The sequence below is a fragment of the Oculina patagonica genome, chromosome 9, assembly GCF_052425735.1.
Source record: "Oculina patagonica isolate OP01 chromosome 9, crgOcupat, whole genome shotgun sequence".
NCBI classification, from domain to species: Eukaryota; Metazoa; Cnidaria; class Anthozoa; order Scleractinia; family Oculinidae; genus Oculina; species Oculina patagonica.
In genome coordinates this window covers 24,298,616-24,322,247 of record NC_135766.1, presented here as the reverse complement: position 1 = coordinate 24,322,247, position 23,632 = coordinate 24,298,616, and the positions used below count along the sequence as shown (strand labels likewise).

The 23,632-nt window shown below is 39.4% G+C and overlaps 2 protein-coding genes across 5 annotated transcripts; one reads left to right on the top strand and one right to left on the bottom strand.

Moving 5' to 3' along the window:
• Positions 1-4,839: 4,839 nt before the first annotated feature.
• LOC144665606 (serine/threonine-protein kinase pim-3-like) lies at positions 4,840-15,578 on the bottom strand. Of its 4 annotated transcripts, none has more exons than XM_078526864.1 (12): positions 13,713-15,578; positions 13,354-13,400; positions 13,159-13,246; positions 11,831-11,977; positions 11,572-11,618; positions 11,384-11,423; positions 11,155-11,269; positions 10,640-10,731; positions 10,384-10,431; positions 8,822-9,194; positions 6,854-7,033; positions 4,840-6,473 (listed from the first exon to the last, which is right to left on the bottom strand). In XM_078526864.1, the coding sequence occupies exons 1-12, from the start codon at positions 13,869-13,871 to the stop codon at positions 6,373-6,375; spliced, it is 1,437 nt and encodes a 478-aa protein (XP_078382990.1). In that variant the 5' UTR covers positions 13,872-15,578; the 3' UTR covers positions 4,840-6,372. The 4 variants fall into 4 exon arrangements, with proteins under 4 accessions (XP_078382990.1, XP_078382991.1, XP_078382993.1 ...); XM_078526865.1 differs by having other exon boundaries at positions 11,384-11,420; XM_078526867.1 differs by lacking the exon at positions 4,840-6,473 and having other exon boundaries at positions 6,860-7,033; positions 8,853-9,194.
• Positions 15,579-16,636: 1,058 nt separating this feature from the next.
• On the top strand, positions 16,637-23,315 carry LOC144665610 (ras-related protein Rab-38-like). Its single transcript, XM_078526871.1, has 8 exons — positions 16,637-16,743; positions 16,853-16,980; positions 17,633-17,709; positions 18,258-18,286; positions 18,747-18,899; positions 19,885-20,028; positions 21,958-22,782; positions 22,857-23,315. Exons 1-7 carry the CDS (start codon positions 16,741-16,743, stop codon positions 22,102-22,104), a joined length of 681 nt encoding a protein of 226 aa, XP_078382997.1. The 5' UTR covers positions 16,637-16,740; the 3' UTR covers positions 22,105-22,782; positions 22,857-23,315.
• The last annotated feature ends 317 nt before the right edge of the window (positions 23,316-23,632 follow it).

Sequence of the window (23,632 nt, the reverse complement as noted above, 5' to 3'; positions counted from 1 at the left end):
ATTAATCATTTTATCTGTTTTCCCAGGTTTTTTTCTAAAAAAAAATTAAAAAAATTTAAACCCCCAAAAAACCCCGTATCTAATTTTATATAGTTTTATTTTATTGTTCTTTCGGAATCACAACCTGTTCATATTTATTTCCTGGGAATTTATTCAAACTGAAAAAAAAAACATAAGAAAAAACAACTGCAATGGCCTTAGGAAAATGTTATACGGTTTTCTTCTTTAATTCCCAAAATTTGTTCCCGGTTTAAAACAGCGTTCGCAAAATTATTCAAAACTTGTTATTGGTGAAAGAGGAAAACGTAGAGTCCCTTCTTTTTACTTTTTTCAAAGCGTCCGTTAAAAAGCAGTTCAGGAAAGAATGAAAACGTACAGATGACCATTAAAATGAGTTTGGAAATTGTACACTTTAATAGGAATTGTGAGAACACAAACAATTGAATTTGTCTGTTTTGCATCTATTAATGGGCACCAGAATGAAAATAGAGTTTTGCAATGTATAAAAATTGCAAATGATTAGTAAAAATTAGATAGTTTAGGGACCGGTCATTATTTATGTAGAGGGGGGAGGGAAAAAAGAAGGGGGGGTCAAGGCTATTTCAGAGTTGCAAGAGGGGGGAGGCTAAATTTTTTTATAAAGACGTTTAGGGGGGATCAGCAGTTTGAGGTGGGTAAAACAGTTAAATAGAAGAGTGCAAACACTATAAGTGAAACAGTGACGCTAAATTGTACAATTTTATGCTATTTCTATTGTTTTCTTTTGTTTAAACTCCACTATTATGTACAACTTTAGTGATTTGCATTTTACAGAAATACTGTTTGCACTCTAAACTCCATTGTTATTTCAAATTTTAGTTAAATAAAGAATCCAGACCTATCTGCTTTAATATCTGGTTTGACTGAAATTATTTCTTTTTACAAAATGATTATCACTGCAATAGCCCAAGAAGTAATAAAACATGATATAACAACAACAAAGTAGTTGTTTTACAACTTTAGGAAAATCATTGGAAAAGAATTATATTTTGCATGGTTATTACATTTGTGTTCACCACGAGAGCATAATTTGTAAAAACTATCACTTTTCCAAAGTTAAGGAGTTAATAATTGAGGTATGTTTACTATACACATAACTCATCCAAAATTTGCCCTATTGCTGGAAGAGTATCCATAGCAAAGAAGCCTTGGCTGACTAAGTGTTGATCCAGCCTTTGTGCATCAGAACAAGTGTGCAATTAAGATTGTATGTAACATGCATTTAATAATTACTTAAGGCATATAAAGGGAGGGGTGAGGGGGGGGGGGGTGGTCATCACGTAAATATTGAATAAAGAAGGGGGGGTCACTTGCTACTTACATGGCCTGGAGGGGGGGGCCTTACAGAAATTTTCATCTTTCCACCATATTTTTCCCTCCCCTCCCCCCTCTACATAAATAATGACCGGTCCCTTAATCGTACGGAATGGTTCGTATGTAGGTTTCATCCAAAACATCGAACTGATTGGGACTTAGCCTCTTCGATATTATGTAGTTAAGCACCCAACTTGCTTCCATCCGCACAATACGCTTACCATCTATACGGGCTGTTTTGAATCCCTTGTTGTTACCAACGTGACATGTTTTATAAACAAAATCACAGTTTTAAAAAACTACAATTGCTCCCGCAGAAAAGAAAGGTCAAAGGAAAAATTCTTAGTTGAATGAATATAATTTTCGTGGCACCTTCAATTAATTAAAATGTGTTGTAGAGATCTGAGAAGGAGAAAGAGCGATCCTCCAATGGGCCTCGAAAGTTGATCAGAAAATGATTGGTAAGAAAAATATCATGAGATGCAAAACCCAAACCGACTTAGTCACGTGTATTTTCCCGCGCTTTTCGACCTCCTTTACGCTTGGTGCGTGCCATTGCCTCGTTTTCCCGCGCTTGGCGCCAACTGCGTGTAATTGCTTCATTTTCCTGCGCTTGGCGCCAGGTGGTAGCAGTTGCCTCGTTTTCCTCTTTGGTTCATCGTGTTAGTATTTGCATTTGTCGTGAGCAGTCATTGTAATTGCTTTGTTTTCGGTTGCACGACACTCGATTAAAAATCGCTCTAATAGTCCAGGCATTTTATCGCATAAAATAGGTCAACCTGATACTAATTGCAACAGAAGGTTTTTTAACGGATTTTGATCCAGGAACATGTCCTCTATAACATATCAAAAGTCTCTGAAAATCTGAGCAGGGGAAGGTGACTAAAAACGGGTTTTTTTATAACTCTGTATCGTCCCTGTATGATGCAGCATGGAAACGAGGCTCCTCTACTATCTGCTGTGTTGCTTGAGTTTAATGCCACGTTCAGCATGGGCTAGCAGAGAAAGAAATATTTTTGTGTGTTTTCCTGATAGTTAAGTCCAATTACATGTACATGTAAATTAGATCAGATAATTGCTTTAAGAAGATGATTAAATCTATAAAAATACACAAATCGACACAAAGCGTGTAGAAAGCGTCTGCGCTGTTTCTTGTCTGTTTGAGGTATTTAGCGTAGGAATTTGTTTTCCGCTAGCAAAGTTAAAACATAAAAAAAATAAGCTAAAATAAACATGGATGTCATGTGCTAAGGTTATGCAGTTCAAAAAAATCATTGTGGCCTGTATAGTGAATCCCAAATTGAGTTTCAACTCAGTGCACGAAAACTGATATTCCATTTATCGCTACGCGCTTCGTGCGTTATCTTTTTCTCATAACTTAGAAATCTCTAGATCTGAATGAAAACTTTTCTAAAATGAAAATTTATCCGAACAATAAATTCGTTTTGAGCACAAAACATTTTGCCTAAAATTCATTTTTACTGAAGACTTAATTTGGCAAGAATAGAACCAAACGTTATCAAAAACTCAAGAAAGCCAATTTAAGTCACATTTAGGCAATCAACCTAGACGTTTCCACAAAAAGCTGTTACCTTATTATAGGAATATAACGAAGCATTTTAATAACGCGAACAAAATTTACGCGTAATAAAATTAACGCGATTTTAAGAAAAGTTCTGGTCAAATCCTTATAGTAAAAAAGTTTACATCAATAAAATTAACGCGACTTTTTGAAATTCGCGTTAATAACATGTATCGTTAATTTCCTATAATAAGGTAATTAGAATTGAGAATTGTTTTGAGCAAAAAGCGTTGTTGATACATCTATCGTTGCCTTGTTGTCTTTTACACGTTCCCATCTGCCTGTTATTTCAGAAAACAAGATACTCAACTATGTATGACACAGAAAAGTGTGTTATTTGTAAAAAAAAAAAAAAAACTTTGACAGCGCGGGCGAGGTCGTAACGCTAAGAGAAAAGGGAAGCGCGGGAATTAATCGGGCGAGCACAGAGCGAATGATTCTATCACTACGGTTCCCGTGCAGCAGGTTCATCAGAACTGCCGGCGAGAATATTGTCTGCCAAGTAACATCAAGCGCCCCAAGAAAATTCTTACACAACTAGTAATCGTCGCTTTCTAACTCGCGAAGTAGAACAATATTTCTCATTCAAAACTGACTGTTTCTTTTGTGGTACCAAAGTTGAGTTCGGGGAACAGAGAAAAAGACTGGGGGAAGCGTTCAGGGTTACAACAATTGAAACGAAAGGCACGATATTGAAAATTTGTTCAGAGAGAGTGGACGAGGGGTCTGACACGATAAGAGCTAGACTTCTAAATGTGCATGATTTGCCTGCTGTTGACGCAGTTTACCACCAGACCTGCAGTGTAAACTTCCGCACAAAGAGGAAATTATCTAAAGTTTATGAAGTGGATGAGCAACTCGCTGTCAATTGTTTCCTGTGCGACGGACCTTCCGCCTGCGCCAGACTCGCTTTTACAGGTGCATCTGCCGTAAGAATGGCATGCAGTGCTCTCCAGCCTGCGGCCAGTGCAAAGGGTCCGCGTGCACTAACTTTACCAACGCTCTGGAATACGAAAGTGAAGATTCGGAAGACTTCCTTGAATAGCATGCAGGGGCGTATCTAGCCTATAGGCCCGTAGGCCCGGGCCTACAAATTTTAGCCCCTCGTATTTTTTAATTTAAAAGTGGTCGGGGGGCGGGCACTTCAGTTGAGCATATGCATTATAAACGCACGACTACCCTTTCTCGATTCAGTCTCTAGTGATCGGCTGCGTGACCTTGTACTTAAAGCATAAAAGGTATCTCGTGCGAGTATGTGCCAATTAACAAAATAGCGTCCAACGCGGCTTTAGCCGACGTCTTAGTTCACACCACCGACAGTGCCAGTCTGATCCGGGAACTTTTCCCCGCCGCTCGCTGCCGCCCGTCTCTCTCCCCCCTGTGGATCCCAAATCTTTTCGTCAGTCTTCCCGCGACCCGGTTTAGTGTGGCTCTCCCGCGTTCTCTCTCATCGCGCTGCCGCACGCTACAGAACGTTTCGTTGGCGCCTCGGCCTGCCGGCTTCCTGTCACAAAGCATTTCATCAATTCCACCTTTCAGTGTCAGTCCGTGCATCATGTTCTTGTGCACACGACGTCAGGAAAGCGACTCATCTCTCTGGTCCCGCACTGATGTGTCCCGCTCTCCGCGCCTGACCCCGCCTCTTCTCACCACCCTTTCCGGCGCTGCGTCTGGAGGATTGTTTGGCACTTCTGACTCGGAACTTATTTTACAAGTGATAGATGTGTCGGCAGTGCGTATATATTACAATTATGAGTGAAATTGTCGGACATTCTCGGCATATGTCCAAATTAGTTGCTGCCGATCCCCACCCCCCCCCCCCTCTCCACTAAAGCGGCCAGGCCTACAACCCTTCAGAAAGCTGGCTACGCCCCTGGCATGACTGTGTAGATTACAATTCAAGAATGACTCTATCTCTAGCTTGAAGATAAGTGATAAACGTGTCTTGACCAATGTAAACTTTCGAATAACTTAGCATTTTAAAAATTGCTCTTTTATGGGTCTTTATTTTAAGATTAAGGCCAGGGAAACATTGTATTAAGAGTATGTTCTTAATTTTAAAGAAAAGGCATAATTTATACCAATAAAACAGCCGTAAACAGCAACTTCCTGTTTATAGCCTCGTTTTCATGTTGCAGCAGAAAGCGAGTTAGACGTTGATCGTATTTGGAGGTGTTCCCAAGCTTGAATCTTTAAAGACTTTTAGTATGTTATTGTATAGGTCATTCCTAACTAGTTTACGTTGAGAAAGCTTCTGTTGCAATTAGTAGCAGGTCTGATTACAAAATGCCTGGACTATAAAGTGTGTATAAAGTAGGCTTTACACAACGGTGCTAGTAAGCCACTTTTTATTACATATTGATTAAAATCATTAAATTAAATACAATTACCACATTTAGGCGATTTTAAATGTGATATACGATCTCTCTTGGCTCAATGTCATTTTTTAAATAGATATATACAGATAGCTTTCAGCTACGTTATTTATAGTACCTTTGACTCGAATTTTAAATATTTGTTACAATAATAAATTTTACTCTTTTGTCGATCAAATTTTACTTCAAAGTAAATTACTAGAGACGGTAATTTTACTATACAACTATTCTAAGAAGCCGTTTAGAGAATCCCTTTCACTATACGACGATTCTTAGGAGCCTTTTAGCCGAGACTCCATTTCGCTATACATATACTCACAAAAGCCTTTTACAGACTCCATTTCACTATAAAACACTATTAATATTCTTATGAACTTAGTTTTGAGAGACTCTATTTCACTATAAAAATATTCTTATGAACTTAGTTTTTGAGACTCTATTCCCTTTAAAACATTTTTTTATGAACTTAGTTTTTAGAGACTTTACTCCACTACAAAAATAAACTACTCTTATAAACTCGGTTTTTAGAGACTCTGTTCCACTATACAGTGATTCTCAAGAGTCCTTTACAGACTTCATTACACTATATATACAACTATTATTATTATGAGCCTTTTAGTGACTCTACTTTATGATACAATGAGCCTTTTAGTATATCCATTTTACGAAACAACTATTCTTAAAAGCCTTTTAGACTTAATTTAACTACACGACTATTCTTAACGGAGCCGTTTAGTGACTCCACTAAACTACCCAACTATTTTGAGGAACCTTTTACAGACTTCACTGCACTATACAACGATTCTTAAGAGCACTTTAGAGACTCTATTTCACTATAAACCTCTTTTTAGGAGCGTTTTTATATACACGTATTTCTTAATAGTCCATCTGCGACTATATCAGCGTTCATATTCAACAAGTGGTTGTCATTCGTCATATATTTTAGGTTGTAAGGTATTTCTCTTGTGGTGATTAAGTTTGGAAGATGGACAGACGGATGTAGCATTGATGGATGGTCAGGATAGATCTTGGTGATAGAGGCACTGGTTTAGAGAAAGAAGTTTAGTCTGACATGGCGAACCATGGGTGCTGTTTAACCTGTTTAAGAGTTGGTCGGTTTTCTGGTGTAGTGTTCAGCAGCGTGGTAATAAGGTGCTTCGCCTCTGTGCAGAAAATAAAATAAAATAAATAGGTGATTAATATCAACAAGTGGAAGGAACTGGCTAAAGTTTTCTCGAATACAAAATCACTTGTGCGAAGTTGGAAAAGCCAAAAACCGCTTGCTATAAGAGAAATTTTACAGACTAGTAAACGTCTCGTCCCCAGAGCCCGCGTCCCCCTTCACCAGCGGTTCTGGAATTTTTTTGACCACCGCAGGTCAAAGGGGGACGCAGGCTCTGGGAATGAGATTGGGCCAGTAAAGACCGAGGACGTTTGCGCATGTGCAAGTTTGACGTCATACATGACGTAACAACACCATAAAGGCGTGATAAAATACTGTAATGATACAAGAAGTACCAAAAGGAAGAGAACCATCCAATACCTGGTGACAGATGCGGCGGTATTCTAGGAGCCATGCTCAGGCAGTGTTGAGGTTTTTCATATGCCGTGACTACAGGCGACAACATGTCCACCAGAAGGATTCCCATTTGCCACACAGTTGCCTGGCAGCCGTCATATTTCCTGGTTTTTATGTATTCAGGAGGCATGTATTGATTGGTACCTGGTTGGAAATAAAAAAAGTGAAAATGTATAATAAATCCTGCCGGTTTATTTAACTTCTAAATTTAGGAACAGTTGTTCACTTAGTCGTCAAAGACCTCAAATAAATTTTAACTTATTTTTTTCATAGTACGGAATCCTTGATGTAATGAAAATTATAGTATTGCACGTTGTACATTTGCTACTTGACAAAGTTTTTGATTTATTTCTGAAAAGTTATGACATATATACAACTTTTGACAGCTTTTAATCGAACTGGCTTATTAACGTGCGAAAACTATGAGAGCCGGAGCTTTCAAATTCCACGTTTGCTCTACGACAATTGTCACCTTCGTCTCCCTCTCTTTTTTCTTGCATTTTAATTGGCCAGTTCAAACAAAAGCCAACAAAAATTTGTAAAAACTGATTTAGTTTTACTTGAAATCCTCTATAATAGTGCGGATTCTAGGATTTCTCCACGCAGGCCAAAGTTTACACAAAAAACTCCATCACATATATATTTCCGGTCTCGTCTTGCCTCGCCTTCCCGGCCCGCCTCGGCCCTCGTCCTTCCCTTTTTTTCCTTTTTCACTCTTGCTTGTTTGTCGGTCGGTCGTCGGCCGGCAGGTTTGTCTGTTGCGGCCCTGCTTCGGGGGCTGCGGTCCTTTCGGCGTGGTTCTTGCTACTGACTGGGCATTAGCTTTTTTTGCTTCGGTCAAAACCTTGTGTCCCTTGTCGTGACTGATGGCTGATGTGTGTGGTCGCCTGCTGCGGCACATTTGCGGATTGCTGTTTTTGCATCTCATTTTCTTGTGGCGTGCAGTTTCGGGGGGTGCGGAAGCGGTGTGGGATTCGGCGACCGCGCATGCGTGTGCGTCACAACGTCGCGCCATACAGTCGCCGGCCCTCCCTCACGGTGGTGGCAACTCATCGTTATCATTTTGGGAGCAAAACTGTATGGGTTCGTTCGTCTCGCCCACTACGCGTCCGTGGCCCGTGGGCGGTGGTCCCCGCTTCATCGATCAGGATTCGTTCCGTCCCTCTTCTCGGGGGCGTCGAGGCTGCGGCGCGCGGTCTGGTCGGCGGCCGTGACGACGGACAGGTAGATGGCAGTACTCAAAAGAGTATAGGACACGTGGTAAAATCGCTCTCGCTCTCTGTGGCTCTCATCGTCGCTCACTTGTTCGGTGATATTTTCTTTCAGTGAGATAGTATATTTTGTCGGCATGTTTGTTGTGCCCCCTCGCTAGTGCTTTCACTCACAACTCAAAAAACCGTCGAGCCGAGAACAATTTTATTCCCGGTCTTCAAATCCCACTCAGCAGCCAATCAGAGCGCGCACTGCATATAATAATGTTACTTATTCACCTGGGCCGGGTTGTTCGAAAGACGATTAACGCTAACCCAGGATTAAAAGATGATCAAGTTTTTAATTTCTCTTGTTTTAAAAGGTTTCCATAGCTAATGTTTTGTTAAGTTTGAGATTGGTCCACGTTAAAACTGGGGGACAAAAAATATTAACAGAAAACCTCAACGAAATGTTATAAAATTGAAATCAAATTTCACGCTAATCCTGGATTAGCTTAATCGTGCTTTGAACAACCGGGCCCTGACGTTATATTGTGAGTCGGGTAGCAGCTCTCGCAAGCTCTCACGTGATCAGCTCGCTGCCCTTTGAGAGAAAAATAGAACAAGAGGACCAGTAGAACTTACGAGAGCCTCTACATCGCTGTATGTTATAGCTCCTAGTTTAAATGCAGTCTGTGAAGTGTCTTCAGTTTTAAGTGATCGCCAGTAGAATGATTCTCACCTCTGAATGTTGTGAAAGGCTCTTTCTGCACCTCAGATGCCAGCCCGAAGTCGATCAATTTAGCTTCGTCAGTTTTCAAGTCCACCAAGATGTTTTCAGGTTTCAGGTCCCGATGAAGCACGCCTCTCTCTTCACACCTGATGTTGGCGTCCAAGATCTGACCAAAGTACCGCCTGACTTCTTTCTCTGATAGTGCTTTGTGCTCCTTGTGCAGGTCCGCTATGATGTCAAACAAGTCTTTACAGGCTTCAGGTCGCTCCATGACGTAACAGTAATGTTCTTCTAAGCGGATCAGCTGATAGATTCCTATCACGTGATTGTGGCGTACTCGGCGCTGGAGAAAGGCCTCGGCGGGGACGTCTCGCCCTCTGAACTATAACAAGGGAGGGAGGGAGGGAGGGTGAGTTTGATGATGATGATACACTTAAGTTAATCGTAGCGAATTTTGAAAGCTGACGTTCCGAGCGTTAGCCCATTGTCGGAGCTCCTACGAAGGACTCCGACGTTTTGCGCCGGGCTAACGTTCGGAACAACAACTTACGGAATTTCTTAATGACTTTTACGCAGTTAGAGAAACTATTTTTTAACTTTCTCGTGCATTACAGACCCGCACTTCTTTTTTATTTTCAAGGTAAATGTTACAGACTTAATTTGAATCTATCGTTGGAATTATCGGAGTCAGGGGGCGCAGTCAGCTTTCTGAAGAGTTGTATGCCTGTCGGAGCTCCTACGAACTTATCTTATCTGTGTACCTTATTGCAATATTTTTTCCCTTGGCCGTCCTGCTCGTGCCTTGCTTTTCTAGTGCTGTGCTCTTTTTTTTAATCTTTCCTCTTCATGTTTTTTTTTGTCTCTCTGGGCCGAAATATTGTTGTTGTTGTGTTCCTGGCCAACCGGTTTTCGAGGCGTTGGGGCAGGGTGGTCCACCAGGGAAGGTTTTGAGATCAAGACCCAAAGAAATCCTTTCTTTCTCCTTCCGACTTTTTGGTGATTGATCTGCTTCTAAATCTTAACATTTCATAACAAAGAATTGCGCCAATTTTTGCTCGTTCATGTATATTTGCCTGTCACCTGGCTAACCCAGAAGGCTCAACAGTTTGCGCTTGCACGAGAAGCCTTGATATTACCAGGAAAAACCCGCGTATAGCGTCACAGTCGTTAGTGTGCAGTGAATAGAAATGATCTGTCTAAGTCAAACAGTTCTTGGGGCCAAATTCTATCAAACTACTCTCACTATAATTCATACACTAAAAAAATAATAAAAAATTCCTCTTAAACACTAAAGGAAGTTCTCTTTGCGACAAAATTTCAGTGGGAAAATGAAACCACAGGCAATGTTGCTACCGGGTACTGTATGCTAAGATATGTTAAAAACTTGCTTTCTAGTTCATCTTGAGAGTGCATCAGTTGAATTTCGTTGTATTGTACATTTAAAAATATGAGTAGGCCAAAAAATTTGTAGGCCCGGGCCTACGGTTCTATAGGCTAGCTACGCCCCTGGGAGTGAATAAACTATTCTTGCTCTTGTTGTTGGTGGTGTTGCTGTTACTACAATGACCTACCTTTTTAAGCTCCGACACTGAACTTTTCAATACAAATTTAAGCGCCACCTGAAAGCAAAAAAAAAAAACTGGTCACTTTTCTGTGTTTTCAAAGTTTTTTTGTATGTTTTCACAAATACTTTTTATAAAGAATTTAATGAAGACTTCACACCAATATATTCTTATTTCCGACATTATGTAAAATAAACACCTCTAGAACGGGGTGTAGTTTACTTCCAATTAAAAATCAGTGATTTGATGAGGAACTACAACATACTGGCTTATTATCCGACTTGCGTGTTGCTGCGATGACGTCACCGAACGAGCCCGCTCCTAGGACTTTGCCTATCTCGTAGTCAGCAAATCCAGCTGAAATTTAAAAACCAATAAACAAAAATAATCTTTACAAACACTTTCACGACGATGAACAATTCAGCCCAATAAATTGAGAGATATCTCTTGCCCCTTCAAAATAACGGGAAAATATCCCTAGTCCCCTTGAAGTAAATAATCCCTTGTTCTCCAAAACTCCTCGGAGACTACCTTGTCCTCAGGCGTCCTCCGCCCTGGTCGTGCACGGTTCGCTTGGCATTGTGGGACTGACGTGCACGGTTCGCGTTGCGTTGTGGGCCTGATGCGGACGGGACCATCAACCCCAGTGCTCCCTATTTTTCCGTCTTACCGCCTTTACCCTCCGGCCGGGCCTCCGGCCGACCTACGGCTGGGGGCGAGGCAGCCTCGGGGACCCTTGTTGAAAATTGGCAAGGCGGCTTGAGAAAGATTTACACATACCATGATTATTAATCAGTTCCTTCATATAGTCGGATGGTTCAGTATTTTTGACATCTGCCACAGAGCCGCATGAACTAACAGGGGTGTAACATCCTGACAAATAAGATTCGTTTTCCTAAAGAAGAACAAAAAACTCAAGTGAATCGTTTCGCAAGATGATAAACTTTTTAACAATATTTCTACTCTATTGTATAATTAAGTGTGCAGAGTTTGTTTTTTAACTACTTACCCCAAGAGATAGTTCCCAGCTGTTTATCTTCGGCTTGCTGCTGTTAAAATTAAACAAAAAAACGGATTAATGGAAGTGCACAAGCATTTAGAAGCGCACAAATACAGGAGCGCACATCAGGTAGAGAATTCGATTCAACGTATTTAGAAGCGCACATCAGTTAGAATTCGATAGCTGATGTTTCTTACCTCAGTAGTTTAGAACTGCTGTTGCAGCGACGCTCGCCGAGAAAATCCTGCAAAATGTTAGAAGAAGAGCTCTTCAGAACGCCTAGTAAGCTTACTTCTTAATGAGAGATAGCTAGCATAGATTGGATACCGGTCACTAAGTAGTGTTTTGAAAATCTCGACTGACCGCCGGTCTGCATCGTTAAAAATACACTTTCTGATTAGCTCGATTATCGAAATATTCAGTTTTGTTAATTAAGCTTAAACTTTTTTTACTCACCTCGTTTTCTGTTCGTTTTCGCTTGCTGGGAAAAGGATCAGATTTTGCTTTTCGTTTCCTGGATGGTTGTTGTTTCACATAACTGGAACTTTCAGGAGTGTAATATCCTGACGACGAAGGGTTTACCTCAGTGGACCAGTTAGTTTCCTAAAGAAAGAAAACTCACGTGATCCTCTGCGACTGTACTTTTCTTATAGCATGCAAGCATTCTCTTCTTCTATGGATACGTGTGCAGAGCGAACGCGGAATTTTTTTCACGCCTTTCTCGCGTTCACATGAATGAATGGATACTCCCAGCTTTTCTGCTCGCAGCTCTACAGGTTTTAGAACAACTTAGGTGATATTTTAAAGAAAAACGAAAAGCATAATTTTAAAATGTTTAGCGATCTACTAACTGCTCATGTGTTAAGGACAAATTTGCTGAATTCTGATTGGTCTTTCGCTTGATGTCCGTCAAAAAGACTTGATTGCGCGCTTCTGATTGGCCAATCGAGACGAATTCTGCACTTAGTTGGCTTAGAACAAAGTTCAAAGACAACGCTTTATGAGAACTTCAACGGCAGTTATTTCACGAAGAAAGACAGGAAAGTCTCCCTTTTGCTTACAAGGAAGGTCTAGAATTGAGCTTCTGTGTTTTTTGTTCAAACACAAAGGATTATTTGCGTTAAATGTGTCAACGAAGGCCTGGAAACTTGGATTTCAGACGGTAGTTTGAGTGGAAGAAAATCATGGCGGCCAAGAGATCGTCCTTTTTACTCAGCTCAAACTCGAATTTATCCACGGCAAAGACCCTAAAGTTTGTTTGTAGCTTACAATTTTTGACAGCGACGAGGAAAAGGGTAGAATGCACTTTGGAAAAGTTTCTTTGACATTTCGTTCGGAGTTGTTTACAACTTTCATCATGCATTGCAAGAATTTTGCAAGCTTCACACGAGTGAAAAAGTTGTTAGTTGGTTGAATGGCGATGGAATTTTCCTATTTCACATTTTCCCAGTGTTCAGGTTAGTGAGCAACTTTGTTCTGCACGTTAGCATAATTTGGTTGTACAGGTTAATTTACAAGTGTGTAAAACACTCGATTGAAGTTTATACACTAGCCTGCGAATCGTTTTCGCTTGTCGATCTGACTTGCCATCTTTGTTCTAACAAAAAACTGCAACGAAATTTAGTTTGGATAAATCAGTCACTTGCAGTTTTTAAAATCCTACGGAATAGGCGTGTACCAATTTAGAAACGTCTTTTTACTGTATTGATAAAAACGTCAAAACTTTAGATCGAACACGGTATGCAATTTAAAGCAAATATATTTTTTTAAAATTTAAAACTTACCCCATGATCTGGAGAAACTTCGGCGCAACCACTGTTTTTCTGCGGGCAAATTTTCTGAGGCTTGTTGCCTTCATACTTTACGTTTTGCCTGTTGTGGTAAAAGGGAAAAAAACGGATCTCGTTAAATTGAAACGTACTCTAGGTAGAATTTCACGCCCGAAAAGCTTTATATTTTCGTTAAGCTTAATATATTACCTCAGTAGGTTAGGGCTGCTGTTGCATCTACGTTTAATGAGGAATTCCTGTAAAAATATGAAAAAATAAATATACTTTAAAAGTTAGTGTTACATGATAGAAAAAATTCAATTCAGATCTCTCTCTTCGTCATTGTTAACATTTTTTTGCATTGCTCAAAAATATCAAACGATGGAACATTCTTTCACACACTGACCGTAGCGCGCGAGTATGAAAATAAATTATGATATAAAGAATATAATATATAAAGATTTTAAAATACTTTCTAATTATCTCAATTATAAGCCTAATTGAAAAATTCAGTTTCTAATTAGTTAACACATTCTTTTATTATTTACTTAAACGGATTCTTTACTCACCCCGTTCTCTCTTCTTTTTCGCTTCATAGGAAGGGGATCAGATTCTGCTTTACGCTTCCTGGATCTTTGTTCCGAGTTTAAAATCGGATTAATATTCATCGTATTTTCCCCAGATAAATTCGCTTTCTTTGAAACACGTTGATTGACCTCAGACATCATTGATTAGTCTCGGTGAATCAACAAAATAACACTCAGACGTGAGCAAATTGAGTCCGTGGATTCTCTCCGTGTTCACGGCAAGCTTCTCTGTACAAGACTGATGGTTTCCATGGTAAATTTCAACACCAAAGACATTTTGCCGTTTGTGACGTTTCTGAGATGTTTTGCACGCTCTGAAGTCAATTGCACGCGCGCATAAAAGAAAGAAACCAATAATTTTAAGCGTGAAAAAGAATTACAATAGGACCTTTTTTGATTCCCTCTGAAAATATTCAGTATTAAAAAAGCTTTCCTTAAGAAAACAGAATTAGAATTAGATTTAGACTAATTTTCAATTTTTACCTCATTTGGAACAGAAATTATTAATTATAATTTTAGAGATTTTACCTATATACATTGTGTCTAAAAAGCTCGAGTTTTCCATTACCAAAACCATACGCTAAAAGTACAGATAGCACTTCCCTGTCCATTCTTACTCCTTTCACAAAAAATCCCAGTTTTTAAAAATTCTTACATGTCTTTTGCTAAGTAACATTTAATTCGACCAAAATATATATATGAAGTGAAGCAATAACAAATGCCTTGAATTTTGAAGAGTAGCAGTTTTTACTTGGAATCCAGGTGACAGCCATAAGGACTGTTAAAGAAAATAAAACAAGTTCAAGGAAACTTCGTGTTGTCTGAGAACCCCTTTTTAGCCTTTTAGGTGAAAAAAGGCCGTATTTTTGAAATTGCTCTTCAGCCCTGGACAACAGAATATCGAGTTCCTTTGCTTTGTCTTATTACGCATTTTTATTTTTGTACCTGCTTGCGAAAAGTATTCAGAGAACAATTTCCACGTCGCTTTACATCAAAAGCTGGTTAGTATAGGTAAAATTCATACGAGTATCCGTTATCAAACCAAGATCGACCGTATGAAGTGATATGGCGGTTAGTGCTAGCTTTGATGTCCTTTTAATAAAGGTTACTTTACTGAAGGCTAAGTGATTGAAGCAACATTCAGAACATTATCTTGTAAACTTGTCGCGCAACTTTGTCACTTCTCAAGATGAACGGTATTGCTGTGCGGCAGGGACCGCGGAGGGGGAGGGGCTGGTAGGGCTATAGCCCTACCACTTTTTTGGTTGGATTGACATTTCAGGGCCCCGGATGAAAAGGATAATGTAGTAAATAGATTTAGGCAAGCCTAAAAGCGGAGCTTCCGATTTATTTAAAAATGACCTAAATGGCAAAAACTAAACCTTGCCTACACGAAATCTATCGAAACTGCGTTCAGAAAGTAAAAGCAGGCTCAGCAATTCAGTACAGGTTGTAAGCTTGCATCAGGGTCCTGTCTCTTTCTTCAGCGGACTTGATCTATGCAGTAGTTAGCTTCGTTTTAACACAATCATTTGCTAAAGTTAAGCTTATTGCATCCTTGATGATAACAGCCGCAGATTCAACAGCAAACAACAGAAAAAAGCTAACAAGACTTTCACAAGGAATTTTATTCACAATTATTTCGGGCCTCCAGCTCGTAAACAATTTTCGTTTTCCACAATTTCACGGAATATAAATGACTTTTGAGGACATCGTGGGAGAAAAATTGGGTAAGAAAGTTCTCTGTCGCTCTTTTTACTCGCGGTTTCATTCAAACTACACAGTGAACACCGCGCAACAAATTTTCTCGCCTTTTTATGTGATAACTTTGTTTCGATCTAACTGAAACGTCCACATCATCCAGTCGTTAGAAGATAACGTCAATTGCTCGTTTTACGGTTGCGAAAAATGCGACCAGAGACCAATAAAATTAAAAGTTAACTGTGTAGCGATTGAACGAGAGTCGCATTGTATCGAGGTTTCGATACACTCACACATGAAAAAGACAAAAAAAAATAGAGCAGTTGAATAATAAACATCTCAGATCGTTTGCTGTGTACTGTCGCTGAGTAATTTTACCCGTTGTCTATATTTTGTCTTGCCCTGCGAGCTTCATTTGCTGTTTGTAATTTCCCGGTTTTTCCCCTCCTTTTCTTTAGCCGGCCACAGGCGGGAAACTTCCTCGTCCCCAGGCCTAATCCGTGCGTAAGTACGGGGAAAGCGGCAACCCCCAAAATTTCTCGGTTCGATGGATAACCATTTGCTTACTTATGGATTCTCCGCTCGCACGCCTTCGGCGCGCGTGGGTGCCCGCTATGAAATTTTTACACGATAAATGGCAGAACAGTTACCCGTAATGCTTGCTTGTCTTAGCCAGCTTTTTAGCCCTACCACTTTAAAAAGGTCTCCGCGGTCACTGGTGCGTATTACCAAGTGTATCGACAAGTGTATTGCAAGTTGCAGCCATATGTCCAACTTTGTGGTATAACGCGATCACGCTTCTCAATAGACAATGTTATATTAATTTGCGTCAAGAAATGTGCCCACATCCGCAAAAAAATGTTGCCTTGTGAAAGCCATGGCGTATGGTCACCATTAAACCCTCCGTACTCTCTCTTTTTCACCCATTCGTTCTCAATGCGGACGACTCTGATCGTCCTTACCCCCTCACCCCAACTCCCCTTTTTCACCCATTCGTTCTATGCCTCAATGCGGACGATTCGGATCGTCCCCACCCCCTCCCCCCAAACTCCCCGGCGAAAAATGTACAACAACAAAACAAAAATTTGTAAATTTAAAAAAATATTGCTTCATCGGTATTTCGAAAGAGTAGAACCGCGAGAATCTCTATTAGCCAATAAGAATACAGCTTATAACAACCTGAAGCTTCGCGGCCGAAATGGCTCAACCAATCAAATGTCTCAATATATCGCCTACCATCACATGACAACATGGTGGATGCCTCCTGACCAAGAAATTTCTCTAGTTATCGCACTTTCAACAGCTGAAGATGGTATGGTCGTTGGCCTGTTTCAAAAATAATTTTACGTAAACGATCGACGACAACATACAGCGCGGCCTGAAGGTAATTTTTCATTGCTGTTTTTTTTATTTTCTCGTAGGAATCGTCAGGAGAAAAGAAGGAGTTTTTGTTCAAAGTTCTTGTGATTGGTGACCTTGGTGTTGGAAAAACGAGTATTATCAAGCGATACGTTCATCAATTTTTCTCTGTACACTACAGAGCCACAATATCCTTTCCTGCTAAGAAATCTAAAGTTAAATCTCGAAATGAAATCCAAAAAGATGACTACTCTATTTAGCTATTATAAGAGCTCTAACGATATGATCTATGATGTTGCATCTCTTTAGCTTATTAATATAATAACTAGTTTGTTATCTGTGGTATTTTAGTTTTTCTCTAACACTGTTATATCCTCTTTAGAGATTATTGTTTTTATACAGACAGAGGTGTTTCACAATCAAGTGTTTTGCTAATAACTGTACTGTCACGCATTTATAACATGCCAGGCATAACTAATCAATCAATCAGTCGGGGTCACCGCGACAGCCTCTCGACCCACCCCCGGAACAAACCGCGCGGCGCTCCCCACACTGAACAACACAGTCGCCGGCCACATTCCCCCGGAGGGCGGAACAGTCAATAAAAAGAAGAACAGGTCTCTTGCAGTATGTTGATGAGTATCGATGGATCATCGAGGAAATAAGATCAAAATCATGTAGTCTCGGGCACAAAGGCGTCGACTCATGCAATCAAATAACTGATACCCATGATACTCATGATACCAATTGAGTCATGATCATCGATTAGTATGCTGGAAATGAAATCAAGATAATTCTATTGTTGTTGTTGTTGTTGTTGTTGACTTTGACTGTGAATATATTGGAGTTGACTTTGCGCTCAAGGTTATAAACTGGGACCCAGACACACTGATTCGTCTTCAGCTATGGGATATTGCAGGTATAATAGCCTTATTTTGTTTAATTAATATAAGTCTGTACCTGTTTCCTTAATTAGCAGTAGTAGTAAATGCACTTGAACCCCACTTTACTCTCTGACACCCACTTAACACTGACAATACACTAACACTACAGTTTTAACTGCCAGGAGGAAAACAGAGGGCTTCTAAGGGGTAAAAGCGACAAGCGATGTGACCCTGAATAGAAATGTGCAACATTGCGACACGGTTTCCCCCCTTCGAAGGTCTCGAAACTTGTTGGATGACACTTTTTCTAACCCTAATGGTGGTATACACTTTTTAAAAGTTAAACTGCTTGTTCTCTGCCAATCCTCGAGGCACCAGTCCTCAAGCTGATTTCTTGGTACTGAACATAACAATTTTGCCGATGCTAGATTTTCAACAGTCAAATTGTTGGTTCTTTTAGTAGTTTCTGGATCCCAGGGAGTCATGTCTGTAAAATTATAGACATTAATATTTAAAAGGACAGTTTTTGTACTTACTTTTTTATCCTATCTTTGTTTGCACCTTCAACATTTCTATGTCACAGGGCAAGAAAGATTTGGAAACATGACACGGGTACGTAATGCTTTCTTAGATTCCGCCTAGGAAAAAGTGGTGACATGATGAAAGAAAAATGTGCTGTTTTCTTAGAAGTGAAAGACATTTTAATAATCTTTCAAGAGGAGGCTTCCATCACATGACATAGTTATCATGTTATCATAGTTATCATATAAAGTATGTATGTATGTATGTATGTATGTTTGTGTCAGAACCTAAGGGTTGGTGAGAACACTCAGCGTCAAAAAATGTGGATTTGGTTGGATCTGATTGTCCCTCTCACTGGTTTGTTTATGAAGATGACATAATAGTAATGATGACTTTATTATTGTGTCTGTTACATCTAACAGTGATCATGATATGATCATCAAATTCAATTTATTGCATTCCTGCAACATGTGGTCACAACTGTAATTATGCAGAGAAAAAGTTGCAAAATTATTGCATTTAAAAAGAGTTGAATAAATTATATTGGCAGGTTTATTACAAGGAGGCAGTTGGAGCTTTCATTGTTTTTGATGTCACCAGAGCATCTACCTTTGAAGCAGTGCAGAAATGGAAGAATGACTTGGATAGTAAAGTTATGCTTCCCAATGGATCTCCGATTCCTGTTGTTCTTTTAGCAAACAAGGTTTGTCAATTTTCGAAATTTTCTATTTATCATTATACCATGGAAGTGCTCCTCATTTATGATTTGAATGGTCACACAATAGGGTTTAAACCACTGCAGAGACTTGAAAGATAAAACCACCTTGTACAGCATAATAAACAGTACCACATGAAAGAACTGCTCAGTAGCTTTCATTTGAATGGTCACACACTTGGGTTTCATTTTAGAACCACCTTTTACCGCATAATAAACAGCACCACATGAAAGTACTGCTCAATAGCATTCATTTGAATGGTCAATTATGCATGGGGTTTTATCAACAGACTAAAACCTTAGAACCACCTTGTACAGCATAATAGACAGTTACCATTTTAAAGTACTGCTCAACAGCCTTCCTGCCTTTCAATGGTTTCATCTACAGACTTAAAAGTTAGAACCTTGTACAGCATAATAAACAGTACCACATGAAAGTACTGTTCAATAGCTTTCATTTGAATGGTTTCATCCACAGACTTTAAAAATAAGAACCTTGAACAGCATAATAAACATTATTACACGACTAAGGCGGTCTGAGGGCCAATAACTAAATCAGCCAAATTTTTCCTCCCGGGGATTTCCGTCCCGGGTTTTGTCCCGGTCCCGCGCTCCCCCTAATTCGGAGTTTTTATTGCTTTGAATGAAATGACCTAAACAAGAAAAATATAACTCCTTTAGCGCGGTTCGTCGGTGCTCTCAACATCATGTGTTATCTCTTATACGCTGCGGCACTGGGCGTATTTGCCCTCGGTCTTTTTGGCTCGCTCGCTTGATCCTACTTCAACCTGGGGCCAATTCCCCATACGGCCCTCACGCGTGGTTAATAAGATATATGTACCACATGAAAGTACTGCTCAATAGCTACATGGTGGAAGAGCTGAGTGTGCCAAGAGATGTCTGTTTGCTATTGGTAGCTACTGTTAGCAGAATTGATGAAGTTAGCTGTTGATTGCAATCTCATTTTTCACAGTGTGATCAAGCAAAAGAGGGCCTAGTTAACAATGCAAGTCAAATGGATGAATATTGTTCTGACAAAGGATTTATCAGTTGGTTTGAGACATCAGCTAAGGAGGATATCAACATTTCTGAAGCCGCAAAATATCTTGTGTCAAAGGTATGTCCATTAACACACCTTTGAACTGTATTCTTGAGACTGAAGCATTGCGCTATTACCCATAAAGACTCTTTAGTTTTACTGTTTAGGTACCTGCAGAAACTCTCAACCCAGGTGTAGGCCTTCAGAACACACTTGGAAATTTCAGAATATTGTTGTGGAATAACTTATTTGCTGGTAGAGCTCTAACAGACACCAGTGTATTCACAGGTTCTGATCTATTTGACAAATACCGTAAACACCCGTGTATAAGCCGCACCCGCAGATAAGCTGCACCCCGAGTTTAACAACTCAAATGTTGGAAAAAAGTTTTTTGAAAGTAAATCAAAGAAAATCCAAAGTCGAGTCAAAAATCCAAAGTTGAGTCTTTAGGAAGTCTTCTAATCTTCATCGAACGTAAACTCAATGAACATTGAAACAGAAAATACTTCAGTCTTACCCACAATTTGAGCTCTTTAATATAATGAAAACCAACTTTGACATATTATGGGTGATCTTTTTCTGGCATTTGTTGACAGGTATTTCTTCATTCAACGCAGTTTTTCCATAGATTTTTGTGTCACAACAACAAGAACACGCGTTTGCAGAACGTTCGTAGCTTAGTAACCAGGCATTTGATCTGACGCGAAATATGGGACTAGGGCGAGAACGTAAAGCAAAACAAGATGGCGATGGAGGAGTTTGGGTTTCGTGGCAATCATATCGACAAATTAAAAGAGATTTGGGAGCCATCTATTGGAGATAAACTTGTTGCATAAAGAGAGTTTCGTAATCAGTACGACAAATTTTCCATTAAAGTGCAAAATTGTCAACACTGCAAACAGTATAGGAGCTGTCAAACTTGCAAAAGCAATGACCGGTACTCTCTTGTAGTTTTATGTTATATTTATTTACATAATTTTTCATAAATTAGCATCAGTTAACGAAAATTTATGGCACCTTTTCCGAATGTTCCCGCAGATAAGCTGCACCCCCGCTTTCGAGCGAAAATTTTTGGAAAAAAGGTGCGGCTTATCTGCGGGTTTTTATGGTATTTTGTATTCTTTAGAGTGGTGGCTAGGGCTGGCAAGAATAACCTGTGATGGACTAGCATCTCATCCAGGGGGGAGTAGCAAATAAATTATACTCGGCTCCTAGCCAGTTCATGCTAAGTTAACTACAGTTGAAGCTCTCATAAGCGGACACCCTCGGGACATGAAAAAATTGTCCGCAACTGGAGCTGGCCGCTTAACAGAATGGTTCTCATAAGCGGCTACTAGAGGTGTAGGGGATAGATGGCCGCTTACGGGAGCTTGCCCAGCTAACATAATGCTAATACAGTCCAAGCTCTCGTAAGCGGACACCCTCGAGACGCGAAAAAAGTCTCTGTAACTGGAGCTGGCTGCTTACAAGAATGGTTCTCATAAGCTGCCACTAGAGGTGTTGGGGATAAATGGCCGCTTAAGGGAGCTTGCCAAACTAACAATAACCAGACGGACGTGGATGACGACGAAACAAGCACTAAAATCATTGTGACGAACGGCGATGTGAAGTTCATTGATAAAAATAAGATGAAGAGGTTATAAATAGGATTTTCTTTGGATTGTCCGCTTACGGGAGCTTAAAAACAAAGAAGCAGTAAAGAAAAAGTCTAAGTCGTAATCTCTGAAAGTGTCCGCGGCTGCTTACGGAAATGTCCGCATATGAGAATGTAAAAATACAGAGTTTGTATGGGAGTTAAAACAGGGTTTCAAACAAGGCGGCCATAAGTAGAGCTGTTCGCTTACGAGAGTGTCCGTTAAGAGAGCTTTAACTGAATTAAAAGTTAAATATGAAAGCATCAGCTGTGAATCCTTATCTCTGGTCGGCTATTGAAGTTGATCAGAATGTGTTGTCAGAATGTTATGTTATTGCTCAGAAGATAAATGTTTCCAATGTTTCTCCTTGCAGATTTTAGAGAATGAAAAGGCAAATAACTTTGACAGCATTCCAAAGGACCCTGATTCAATAACTTTAACAAACAGTGCATCGATATCAAGCTCACAAGAATACAAAAACATTCCTGCTGCTGAACCACAAAAGACTGGCTGTTGTTAACAAATTGGTGCTAGGATAGAAAAAAAATTATGGTAGTTAATTAAACTGATTTTACCGCTTATTTTTTTAAATATTAATTGTATTAAAAAAATTGTAATTACATATTAATGGACTGACTGGAAAATATAAAGAAAGATTGCAGACATTCCAATTCTACAGTCAACTCCTACCCCATGGACAGCTTGCAATTATGAACACCATGTATTTGTCAGTTGTGGTGAATAAGTGACTGAGAATAACTCTTGCTGCTATGGACTTCCTCTATTACAGACACCAATTTGTGGTCCGAAAGGCTTGAGGAGTTTACTGTAGTCTTATAATTCCCACTTTTATTGCAAGTCTGCATTAGATGCTTTCAAGTGTTAGGGACAAGACTTGTTGGCATACCAGATTTATTATTCACAATGTTTAGTCACTTTAGTCGGGATCTTCTTGTTTTTTCATTTACAGTAAGGGAGTTTGTGTGACTACAATGATGACTTAATGTCAATGTTGATAAAAAATGTGTGTATTGTACTTAAGAATTTTCACAAATCCCTAAGATCTATTCAGTTTGTCTATCGGCATCAGAACTGAATGCTGACCATAATGACACCTTTCAATTCCAATTGGAAAATTTGCTGTTGTGTTTTATGTGCTGCAAAACAGAAGAGAATAGCCTTTTTTTTTTAGACGTTGGTGTCATATCCGTATGGACTTTTTACCAACATATTAAATGTAGAATGTAGATGTTTTTAGGCTCATTTTTGCAGCTGAGGCAGGCTTAGAAGAATGCACATTGTATTTTTTTCAGGACATTCTAGTTGTCATTGTTTGTGTTAACTCCCAAACATCCACATAAAAAATCTTTTTGAACATCAAGACAATGAATCATTGGAACAGTAGAGTCCTGATTTCTCGAACTTTTAGGGGAAATGAAAATTACTTCAGGAAATCAGGGGTAAAATTACAGAGAAGAACTATCCAAGGGAAACAAAATTTGTTTAAAAATTCTGGAGTTTTAAAGAAACTGAGGGTTTGAGAAATTGGAATTCTACTGTAAAATTTTGGGATAATTGTAAGTTGGTGTACCATATCAGATTAAATTGTCAAATAATTGGAATGTTTGAAATACCGGGTACAGTATAACCAAGGACAACTTGGGCCTGTGAAAAACAAGATTTCCAATGTCTTTTTTTATTTGACAATAATAAATATTGATGTCAAGGGAACATGTATAATATGAGAGTATATTACACTGTAGTACATCCAAAATGAACCTCTTATTTGACGGTTTTATCAGTACCAAATGGATAAGGGACATTTAACTCAATTTTCTCGTTCTTTGCGAAATTTTTTGCTCCTGTTGGGCTTTGAAAAGTGCATGACAAAACCCATAAAATATCCATTTGTGTTATACATAATTTAACCATTGAATAAGGTGTGTTTAGCGATTTTGCAAGCAAATGGAAACACAAACTAACCATCTATTTCTTGTGTATATATTTTTCAGGGGGATCATAATCTTGTAATATTTTTATATTACACC